The sequence below is a fragment of the Sceloporus occidentalis genome, unplaced genomic scaffold, assembly GCF_023333645.1.
Source record: "Sceloporus occidentalis isolate IW3139 unplaced genomic scaffold, rSceOcc1.0.p SCAF_63, whole genome shotgun sequence".
Classification (NCBI taxonomy): domain Eukaryota; kingdom Metazoa; phylum Chordata; class Lepidosauria; order Squamata; family Phrynosomatidae; genus Sceloporus; species Sceloporus occidentalis.
In genome coordinates, this window is record NW_028317043.1 from 2,562,146 (window position 1) to 2,574,487 (window position 12,342).

The 12,342-nt window shown below is 43.2% G+C and overlaps 1 protein-coding gene across 1 annotated transcript in view; it reads right to left on the reverse strand.

Moving 5' to 3' along the window:
• Positions 1 to 11,967, reverse strand: part of LOC149287184 (zinc finger E-box-binding homeobox 1-like) — a 58,752-nt gene extending 46,785 nt beyond the window's left edge. Inside the window, exon 1 of the mRNA XM_089493179.1 lies at positions 11,910 to 11,967. Within this exon, the coding sequence (XP_089349305.1) occupies positions 11,910 to 11,967 (58 nt within the window). The remainder of the gene's footprint in view (positions 1 to 11,909) is intronic.
• Between the last annotated feature and the right edge of the window lie 375 nt (positions 11,968 to 12,342).

Here is a 12,342-nt window from a genome sequence, read left to right on the forward strand (position 1 = left end):
GATGCCAATTGCCCCATACCAGGGGGAAAATTCCTTCCCGACTCCAAATATGGCAATCAGAATAAATCCCTGGATCAACGTTCTGTCCCTATTAATCTAATATCCATAACTTGTAATATTATTGCTTACAAGAAACACGTCCAGGCTCCTTTTGAACTCTTTTATTGAGTTTGCCATTACCACTTCCTCTGGCAGAGAGTTCCATAATCTCACCGCTCTTACTGTAAAGAACCCCCGTCTGTGCTGGTGTAGAAACCTTCTTTCCTCCAGCCGTAGAGGATGTCCCCTTGTTATAGATACAGTCCTGGGTATAAATAGGTCCTGGGAGTGATCTCTGTACTGCCCCCTTATATATTTATACATAGTTATTAAATCCCCCCTAAGCCGTCTTTTTTCCCCAAACTAAACAACCCCAATTCTGATAATCTTTCTGGGTACTGTAGTCCTCCCATTCCCCTTATTACTCTGGTTGCCCGTCTTTGAACCCTCTCCAGCTCCACTATATCTTTCTTGAACACTGGTGCCCAGTACTGTACACAGTATTCCATGTGTGGTCTGACTAGTGACTTGTACAGTGGTAGAATTATTTCCTTGTCGTGGGCATCTATGCCCCTTTTGATGCACCCCATGATTTTATTTGCCTTAGCAGCAGCTGCCTGACGCTGGTCGCTACAGGTAAATTTACTGTTAACTAAAACTCCTAAGTCCTTTTCCATGTCAGTCATCCCCAGTGTTTTCCCATTTAATACATATTCCCAGCCTGGATTTTTCTTCCCCATGTGCATAACCTTACATTTATCTGTGTTGAACCTCATCTGCCACCTCCCAGCCCAAGCCTCCAACCTATGCAGATCCATTTGTAATCGTGCACTGTCCTCTATTGTGTTAACCACGTTACAGAGCTTAGTATCGTCTGCAAAGATTGATACTTTACTATACAATCCCTCTACAAGGTCATTAATAAATATATTAAAAAGAATAGGACCCAAAACTGACCCCTGTGGTACCCCACTAGCAACAGTCACCCACTCAGAGTATGTACCACTAATAACCACCCTCTGTTTAATCAGGAAAGTGACACCCTATCCTTTATAGGCCGGAGAGGGTGAACGCGTTTGCTGTTTATCATGTAAACAGGCTTGGCCTTTCATGTGCGCACCTAGAAGTGTCACGGACTGATAGGAAGTAACAGCGCTCATTAATCGTATACTGTATGATTCTTTTAATACTATCATGTCTTAAAATGTACATACTGTCACCTACGTGCACCTTTATGCGTGTTTATAAAGAACCAGTGCTACACAATAAATGTGTCCGTCACACTGCATTCTATTTTAGATACTAAAGTGCAAAAACAGGAGAAAATAAGAAATAACTAGTAGTTTCACTTTATTTTAATAAATACAATTTTATGTTAAAGGAAACATTGTTATTGGAATGTTACTCTTTATTGTAAATAATAAATAGAATGTTGCTTATGATAAAAGTGAACGATGGACAGAGGGGGTTTGATGGAGCCAGAAGACCTGGAGTAGCATTTATGTCTTGAGAACCAAGGGAACCCATGGTTGGATTTTTTGGGGAATCTGGATAGAGTATACGCATGGCTTCCATTACTCACACATACTAATAAAGACCCATGCCGAGTACGATAGTACGTACCATGTCATCTCCAGTGAAGTTATGCTTATTGCCAAGAGACCAATGTACTTTGCCACTGCCATCAATGTGTAATAAAGGTAAGCATGAACTTCATATCTACTACGCGTGGACCAACTAACCGTGTGATCAAATGGATCCCGACAATGAAAACGTCTTGCAAAAGCCGATAATTCACATTGCATGTGATGTCTATGAAGCCATGGAAGACTGACTACTGTTTCACAAGTCAAGGTGCCAAATAAACATCACCTTATCTGTATGACTTACCGGGCTGTCCTTACAAGCTGACATAATCCTGCGGTGGCAATAAACAGATAACAGGGATAGCGTAACAGATAAAACAGATAATGAAGTTTTTTTTAAATCCAGTCAGTGTCCCTTTAAGAGGCATTGATCATCTTTTTACTAAGAAAGCAGTTCATCTTAATATTAAGAGTAACATTTTTTACGGTATTATCTGCCTGCAAGCACAAAAAAGGAATAGAAAGGTATCTACGCGGTCGCTTCCCGTTTTGCAGTATGGTGGTACGGCAGTGGGGAGAGCCGGTCGCAGACAGTACAGTATCCATACGGGCTCACTGTCCATATGGATCCATGCAGAGAGATCTAAGCACGCGCATGGGCACTGCTGCACTTGGGCCGTCGGTGACCAACTTTGGCCACTGCAACGCAGGGCGTGGGCAGCAGAGGCGGAAGGGGACTCTCGTGACTTTTACTTCCGTAGGTGGCACGTTTACGCTGTCAGTAGGGCACCCAGCAATCTGTGTCTGTTTCGTTATTTGATACAGAAAAGCAGGAACTCACATTAAGTTTTATACAGGTCCTCTTTACTTCCATACTCGGGAACTTTCTAGATGAGTTCAACTTGAGATTCTTGAAATATTAACTCTTTAATAACTCATTGTGGAGATTCTAAGTAGTGACTCGTCTTAACCAAATGGCTCTAATAGTAGAGGATCATAAAAATACATTGTAAATGTAACATTTGAGAAGAACATATTACTTACAACCAAAAGACCATAATGAAAGGGTAACGGCGGGGTTGGAGTTCCCCTTTAAGTTTCTATTCCTTTTTTATAGCTTGTGATTAGATAAAATCAGCAAAAACATGGGTTTTAATGTAAAAAAAATGTTCAATGCCTCTTTAGGCATAAAACAGTATAACAAAGCCGGTCCAACTTTATTTGGGGTGAAAACTAAATTCAGATCACAATCCTCCTGCCCAAAACACCCAAAACACCAAATACCTGTTTGCCACGAAGCATCACGGAGTAGAACTAAAGTAGCGATCATTAGATGATCCGTGGCTCATGGTGATTTCTGGAACCGTGGTCAGCGTCTCTCCCCGGTCTATCTAGGAATAAGGCTCCTTCCACAAGAGCTTTCATGCGGGTAGAGACCGGTCCCCAAAGCTAGGAGAATCATTTAAACGAGCGCCCATGGTTTCTAAGACACACGGACCAAGCGACTGGTTTCAAAATGACGAAGTTTCAAAACGACATACTCCATCCTAAACTTGTCTAAGCCCCGAAGCATCAAAAGCATCCATTAACCCTTACACCTCTGCACGGCTCCCCATTCTGTAACGTCTAACTCCATTCACTCTCAGCCAGCCTGCTGAATGTGGCAACAACGTCTTTACAACAACAACCATTGTTCTTTGTTAGGAAATAAGGATCTAAACAACTCGTTCTCTGAATAAGAAACAGCTGTCTATATCTAAGCATTGGTGACTATTTTCCTTTCTTGATGCTTATTAAAAAAAATGTCAGATAAACACGCAGTGTTATGTCCAGCGTGTGTATATATATATATATATATTGCGTATGAATTATAGATTTGGAATTTCCCACTGATCACAACCCACCTTGACTTATTAAAGTTAGCAGGCAGGGGATTTCCTGATGGAAACCCATATCATATGGTGCCACAAAGATAATAATTTAAGGAAACATTTGTTTAGAGTTTAAAAAGACACCAAAATTCCATGAGCATTACAGCCATGAATGACAAAGGTTTTAAGAGGCATGGCTGTGGGGTCTTTACTGGGAGATTTTAAGTGACTTTGCGATATATATATATATATATATATATATATATATATAAAATTAATAAAGATTTTTTATTTATTTATTTACATAGTTGGATTTATGAACGCATTTTTTTTAACCATGTAGCACACATTCATTCAAATGTACTGAGGTCCTAGAAAGAGGGACATCAGGGGAGGAAAGAGAGGTAGATGGATTTGAGTACCAACAAGGAGCTTCTCCATTTCCAGCAGCCACTTAGGAGGCATGGTAAACAATAAGAGTATTTTAAATATACTCAAAAAACCACGGGCATCTATAATGTCACTTTAGAAAACTGATAATATCTCTGAAAACTCTAAATATTTACACAATAAGGAAATTATGTAAGTAAACAAGCTATTAAATTCTAGTTTTATCAGATCCTGTGAATGTACGGACTGTAAGAAGCGCTGCGGAAATTGATGGCGCTATATAAATAAAAGATTATTATAATAGTAGTAATAATAATAATAATAGTGATTGATGTATTAATATTAATGTCCGACATCATCAAACTAAGTCATGATGAATTTTCATGGATGAAGGATGAATCCACTAAACAAAAGCCTGGAGGTTTGATCGAGCCATGCATTCAGACCTGTGTAAGCTGGATGAAGGCTGAGCAGAGCAGATGGCCTACTAGACCTGGATGAGATCAGCATTCACAATACGGAGTAATGAGTTTAACCGGCGAGCGGCTCGAAAACCTGCACCAGCCAGCACAAGCATCTAGAAGCCTTGTTCAAGACCACGCTTACATACAGCGACTACAAAGCATCGCAGGGCGTTCAAGATCCATCCTCAAGCCATTCCTACACCCAAAAGGGGTCAAAGTCACCGGATGCTTATTCTACAGAGGTGAAGGCAGTGTCTAGGAGCGATGGCCGATGGGGAGACAAACAATCCAAATCCGGCATATAGGATGTTCCTACCGTAGTGGAAATCTATGCATCCAAAACCTGGAGAAAGCAGAAACGGACTACAACTCCCATGATCCCTTGCAAGTCACACACACCATTTATATAAAAATACATGAAACAATCCGATTAGACTTTTCGGCAAGATCATCATGTTTGCTAATGTTTTGTTGGCAAAGAAATAGAATGCTAAACAATAATAACTATGATAAAAAAAATCCTCGATTCCATTAAGGGATGATGCAAAATTCAAGATAAATAGCCATTTTACAGTCAATGTAATCAATCCTAATGCCCCCGTGTGTTTGCAGGAAGCAGGGATTTGCGGTGGTAATAGGCTGCTAGTCCGCTATAAGGGAGGGCAATTAAATCATTAAAGGGGAAGTCAGTGAGAGGCTGATGAAAGCCCGGTTATGTGTGTTTTTATACAGAAATTAAAGGGGAAGTCCCATGTTTTTTCTCCTTGAGCATTAAAACCAGTCCTGTATACCGTATTGTTGGTTACCATTCACAAAAAACAGTTTTTGTCCCATTTGGTACCAATAACCTTTCTTTATCTGCAACCTGGAGGCCGCCATTGCTGTCAGTCTTGTTATATTTGGGGTGAATTTCCTGCTCAATCACCGCACTGAGCCGATACTTTATGGCAGCGCTAATGAAGTCGATTATTCCATTAGTCTGAGTGTGTGTCTGAGTGATTAAGTCTAAGCCATTCTTCTATTTACCAAAAACAGTACGGTAAGGAGCCAGGGTGTTCATCTAGAAGGGCCAAGAACATATTCAAATGACTAATATGCAGCTGTCGGAAAACATATTATGCAAAAACTCTTAAAAGTGAAAACAGCATAATATTATTGAAAATATATTTTTCTCAACCGACCCTGCCATCTTGGGGGCCAAAAACCTATATATATATATATGTTATACTATAGCAGGACACAGCCGAAAACTGCCAATCACCCTGTCGTATATAAGACTATAAATATAACAACTATAAAGATCTTACAAATATGTCGCAAAGCGCAGATCTTTTGCACGTAACTTTCCAGAGTCATCTCATGGACACCTTAATATTTCTCATTGACACATAGTGTCAGCACTGTGAGGTAAGAGCGCCGCTGGTGGTTTAGGATGATGGGGGTTGTAGTCTAACACTAGTTGAACGGTTGCTACAGTTTAGTGGAACCTGCCCAAATCTGTCACCATTCTAAAAACGGGGTAATCACACGGGAAATGCGATGTGCTGGAGGACGAGGCGCCATTAAGAGAACTCCAATCCCACGATTCCCACCCCCCCAGGACTGCCTCCATCGCCATTCTATTTTTAATATGCCCTCTGCTCACGCTCTCCCAGAACCTTGCTATTCTTGGAACCAACGCCGAACTGGTGGTTTGAAATAAATACTGAGTGGCTAGCCCACAGGAGGGAGCAAAAGAGCCAAAACATTAAAAAAAACTTTGGGGATCAGCTCCCCAGACCACTAACACACTAGATATAAGGTGGTCTTTAAAAACATGCTCTAATGCTGACTGACCACCAAGTAGCATTAATGTGCATGTATGTCCCACGCCAGTTCAAATGCAAATAAAGTGATAGTAACTTTTCGTAACAGTGACACGTAGCATTTAATGGCAGATAAGAGCCATCTAGTTTGCCCATTTTTCTTGAAGTAGAGACTCAGACCTTAATCAGTCGTTGGTCCCGTTAAGATTCGGGATAGCTTTATTCCTATCCCATGCATGCTTAAAGTCCCTCACTATATTCGCCTCTACCGCTTCTTCTGGGAGCCCGCTCCATCTATCTACCACCCTCTCAGTAAACGCGTTAAGTAGGAGCAAGATAGACTTACAAGGAGCCCAAAACAGTAAACATTTTACCTGTGTTAAGTTCCGCTGTATAAGATCAGCAATGAATCCCGATTACATTACCAGTAATTCAATATTATTTAACAATATTGCTGTCTTTATTCACTACAAACTATAAATATTTGACCCCCCCCCATAATAAAAAGTTAAATATTGTTTAATAAACACACGATCTACAAATCCAAGCAATGGAAAACTTCACTTCTCGTTCCGGTTACATGAAACCTTTTAAAGCAGTAAATTAACTCAGCTGGCCCTGCGATCCGCTAGCCGGGGATGGAATGTTAACTTGGGCAGAATTCCTCAATTCCCCAAATGAAAGTTTAAATCCAGCTCGGAGTGAAAACATGATACGAAAATTGAAAGAAGAACGGAGGGGGAGGAACTCATGAGCAAAAAATGCAGTATCCCAAGGCGTCACCGGCACCTGACATCCTGCCAGTTGTTAACACCTTTGAGTTAACGGACTGGAGCTTGTTTCATAGCAGGGCTTAAAATCTGGGAGGTGCAGATAGCGGTCTCTTTACCCCCCCCCCCCCCCCCGGGCTTGTGAGAAGGGCGTGCTGTGACCCAAAAAAAAAAAATGACAATACACGTAAGCAATGCCTCGCAACCTTTACTGTAACTAAAAGCAGACTTCCTTCCTTAACACTTCACACTCAGCCGAAGAACGCAAAGGCACTTTCAGACCCTGCAAGGACACGCGACGTAATCATCTTAAAAGACACGGGGCATTTCAAGCATTATATACCCTGCCGGCTACATATATTATCTTTAGCCCGCTCGATTTTTTGTTTACTTTACATTCTAATTATTATTATGATTCAACAAGTTGTAAACAATGTTTTCATAATAAAAACAAAATATATCTATAGTAGGCAAAATAAAGGCACGGTATACCGAGCACTTTCTTGGGTATATCAAGGTGGGCAAGAGAGCATGAAAATGAAATAAAATATCTACAATTTAATAGTTATTCCGAGGTAATAGCTACTGTAGTGGATGCTGGTGATGTGGAGGTCGGAGGCTTAGATGTAACGTTCGTAAGTCTTACTTTACTGAGAAGGTGGTAGATAAATGGAACTACCTCCCGGCAGAAGCGGTAGAGGCTAATCTAACCAGGGGAATTTAAACATGCATTGGACAGGCATAAAGCTATCCTGAATCTAAGACCAGACTAACGACTGATTAGGGTCTGAGTCTTTAGATCAGGAAAAATAGGTAGACTAGAAGGGCCGAATGTTCTTATCTATGTTTCGGTGGTGCGTGCCTGGCTTCGCTTTACCCCCAGCGAATTACATTTTTTTTTTTTTTTTTTAAAGGTAGAAATAGCCAGTCATTCCCCGGCAAACTCCTCCCTGCAGTATGTGTCCAGACCTCTAATAGCAATTTCACTGCTGTCCTGACTTACCAGGGCTGAGCCGGAAGATAAGTCCTTGGTAGATCACTAAACACCAACATACATTGAAAGGCTTAAGAGCTTATCAAAATTCAGTTACCATCCAGGCGAGATGGAGCAGACCTCCTTCCCGTATGAGTAAATAAACCAAGACGCACTAAAGCAGCCTTAAAACCAGGAGCCGCCGCACTAACAAGTAGCTGAACACATGCGGTTCGGTCCTATAGCCAAATGCTTTCAATTAGTTCACAGGCTGTCAGCTCCCATTACTTACAAGAAGCCCCCCCCCCCTTAATGCACCCAAACCACTGTGCAACACCCCAAAATCACAATGCCATCAACCGTATTTGTTTAAAAATTCTGTATAGGGTCATTTTTCACGCACTCATTGCAAATTATGTCACGTCTAGCTCCCACCGGCAAACGAAAGGTTAATAGCAGCACACATCAGACTCGACAGATAATATTCTTCTAACCAAAAAATACAGCGTGTTGTTATTTCTTATTCTGATTGCCAAATATAAATTCTAACGGCAGACAAATTAAGCCCAACCTCCCCCCCTTTTTTTCATCTAATTCATTTAAAAAAAAAAAGGTAAATGCTAAAAAGGAATGTCTCTTTCCTCCGTTTAGAATGTCTCTTTCCTCCGTTTAGAACGCTATAAAGGTGGGACGGAAGCGCAAGATCTCTCTGTACCAGAATACCTGGCAACGAGCGTTCACTATGCCCCTTTTGTTTGCAGGGTGGGTGGCATAGTGGGCAATCTGTGATCGTGGGCATCACGCCTTTTGTTTCACAAAGAAAAGAAAAAAAAAAAAAAAGCATTAAGGATATGGTTAAAAAAAATTGCCTTGATGGAGGTAAATCAATGCCTCCCCGGAGAACGAAGGAGGCAGACGGGGTGGGCTGAGACATGCACGAGAAAACTAAACACCATCTTTTTTTTATCCCTCTACCTGCACAAGTTGCCATTTGGTGCAGCGAGAACGATTCCCTGTGGACGTCAATTGAGATCCAGACGTTTCAACGCAGCGCCACAGACTCCAGATTAGTCATTCTTTTGTAGCAAAAAACAGTTATTATTCTCCTCTAAAAAAAAGACAATAAAAATCCAGGTTCCATCCCTGCTCAGGTAAACATGTTTACAGGGCTGCCTGCACAGGCGCTGGGTGGCTCACAACCACATGTCACACACATGTCGTCAGCAGCCTTTCCTCCCATCATCTGAAAAAAAATGGATTTGCAGGAGGAAAAAAAAAAACCCGGCATTTGCCTAAATTTACCTTGAAATAAGCAGCGGATCTGAAATATGAATGCAAATAAAATAGGAATAATTATATATTCTCGGAGGGACTGGATTTTGAATCACAAGCCCTTTAAACCTGGAAAATTGAAAGCGAAAAAAATAAAAAAATTTAAATAAATTAAAAAAAAAGATTTTGGTTTTGTTTTATGAGTTAACCAGAACGCCTTTTAATTTTAAGACGGAACAGTAAGTTGATGAGTATCACAGTATCAGGGGGGGGTATTAATAGAAAAAAAGATATAATCCTTCCCACCAAAGCCCACGGCAGGAAATCCCAAAACCAAAATCTTTACAAAAAAAAAAATGCCAAGGAAGAAGAGAGAAAAAAAAAGTGTTACTGAGTCTCAGCTGCATGCAGCGGGGGGGGTACAAAAACAAGGAGCATTCCCTCCCGCTTCCTTGATCTGTATTTTCCTGGACTTGGAAAATGTCTTTATTAACCCCTTTTTGAACGTCTCAGGGTGCCTGCAACATGTTTCACAGCGATTATCCCTTACGGGTTCTGGAACCTCTATACCTTGAAATAACTCAAGGAAAAGGAGACGGTGGGGAGGGTTGGAGGGCAGATGAAGAATAAAATACAGCCAGGGTTACAGAGAGTGAAATGTAAACGTTATCCTTATATAGGCTGCGGCGGCTTGTTGGACAGAGCAAAAAAAAAAAGGGGCCCCCCTTCGGCAGACACCACCCCCTTTTGTAGACTGACAGGTACCTTTTGCAAGAAGAAGGAGGAGGTTAAGAAAAAAAAACTTTACTTAATGTAGGCCATTCCCCAGCCTTCACCGCACCCAAATTCATCATCATCAACCCTCGTCCACCCCCTCCAGAATGGAAAATACACTTAAAAATGCCCCCCACCCTGCAAGACAAGCAGTTTGACAACACAGAATAAGCCATTGCGGTTGGTCTTAAGTTTTGTTTGATAGAAACGCCAGCGGAAAGCGAAGAAAGAAAAAATAAAAATGAAGAAAGAACGGAGAACGGCACTCTTTCTTTCTTGATACCCCTGTAAGCTCTTTACCTAACGTGTCGGTTAGTCTGTCAATTCTCGTCTTGTCAGACCCCTTGAATTTATGTATTGTATTAAGCGCTGCGTAGATCGTTGGTGCTATATAAATAAAAGATCATAATAATAATAAAGAGATAATGCTGATGATAAAGCAGCCGTGCAGAGAGATGGGTGTGAGCTGCAGCTGCAATGTCAGTGGAAACATCACAATGTGAGCTGCAGATCCAGCATATGCACTGCTTTAACCCCATCAGTGCTGGGGACATACGCCAGCGCTGCAGCAGAGCGAGTGTGTGTGTGTGCAGCGCATTGCTGGATCCTTGTGCAGCAGACAAGTGTTAAACCAATGAATGAAGGGGGCGTCACCTTAAATCAAGACCAAGGCGGAGGTGGGGGCACTTGCCCCATTTGGGTCACCATTTAAGGTCACATGCCCCATCACAGAGGCAAGTAGGTTAAAGCCTGCAGCATACTGTGGCAAGGTAATGAGTCACTGTTCTGCTTCTAGAATTTGCCGATTTCCCATAAATCAAGGTGGTCGACCGCTGCGGAACCTCTTGGGCATGAGGTGGGAATGAAGACTGACGGCAGGGACGGTGTAGACTGACAGCGCCGTCTCCAAAGAGGTGATGCAGCAGCTAAGAGTGCCCAGACATTGTTTTAAAAGGTTAAAGTTCTAGAAGATCCTGCCCTGTGGGGAGGTGAGAAGGGGAGGGCAGCATCACTTGCCAAGCAGTCATCTAACTCCAAAAATCATCAAAAATGGGCAAGTAACAAGAAAAAAAGGTAGAAAACCCACATCTCATACACGATCAATGCAATCACACTGCAGCAACAGTGCCTTCCAACAGAGAAGACAGCCAAGCCTGCCCCTCCCCTGCCTGCTCATCACCCAGGTAACAACTACTTCCAGAAAAAAAAAGAATAATGCAAGAAAGTTCTAAATATGAACAAAAACAATAACATATGTGAGAGAAAAGGCTTCCTGACAGCGTGACTGGTCAATTGTAGGCCCTCCGGGCTGTGGTGGTGGAGTCAACTCCCATCACCCGCAGACATTGCTCGGCTGGCCAAGGGTGATGGGAGTTTGTGCCCATTACATGGGCTTTCAATGGAAAGTTCTAGCTGGCCTAAGCTCTATAGAGAAATCACCAACTCATTGCACTCATAATAACGGCGGCCTCCCGCTGGCTGAGGATGATGAGAGTCTGACCCCCAAAAAACACTCTTGGGGTGAGTCTTTGACCCCCCCAACCAACCCCCCCCCCCAGTTTTAGAGAGAAACCCCAGAAGACACCCACCCCACCGCCTCCTCCTCCCGTAATAACGTGGCTGCCGATCCGCTACTTCCCCCACTACCTGCCCCAGCCAGGAGCAGAGAGAGAGAGAGGGAGGGCGAGAAGTTTGGAGTTGAGGAGAGAAGACGAAAATTCACAAATAAGCCGAGAGAAGCTGTGGCAGAGTCTGTATCTGGGGGGTAAATAAGGTGCCCCCATCCATTAGCATGTGATTAGATGCGTCTAACGGTCCAGGGAGCCGCTAGGCGGAGGAGGCAGCAGGTAATGGAGCGGTACACACCGCAGCCCCTCACACCTCTATTCTTCCAGACCACCCTTCCCGGGCGGCAGGGCACAGCGCACAGTACCTCGCGATACCCCCGGTAACCCCCCGGCTCACCGTTATTGCGCCTGGGGTTCGCCTGTTTTCTGCGCTTACACCTGGGGCCATCCGCCATGATCCTCTCGCTCTTGTGTCTAAATGCTAGAGTCACCTCCCTCCCCCGCCCCTCCTCTGCCCCCCCTAACACCACCACCTCCCTCCCCCTCCCTCCCTGTTCTCCCTCACCCCCCTCTATCCTCTCCCTGGCTCTGTCCGCACCTGGTTTACGACACTCTCTTGTTTACGACCCATTCTGTGACACCTCAGTGGGGTTTGGGGGGGTCCCATCATTTGCCCTAATCACGTCCTCTCTATCTATGGGTAGGGGGGCACAGAGCCAGGGCTCAGGTGGGCACGTGACGCAGCCAGCACCCTGTATAGCGTGTGGTGGGGGGAGTGGAGGTGTATACAGAGGTATGGGTAACACGCAGTGACACTGACACTCGTGGGT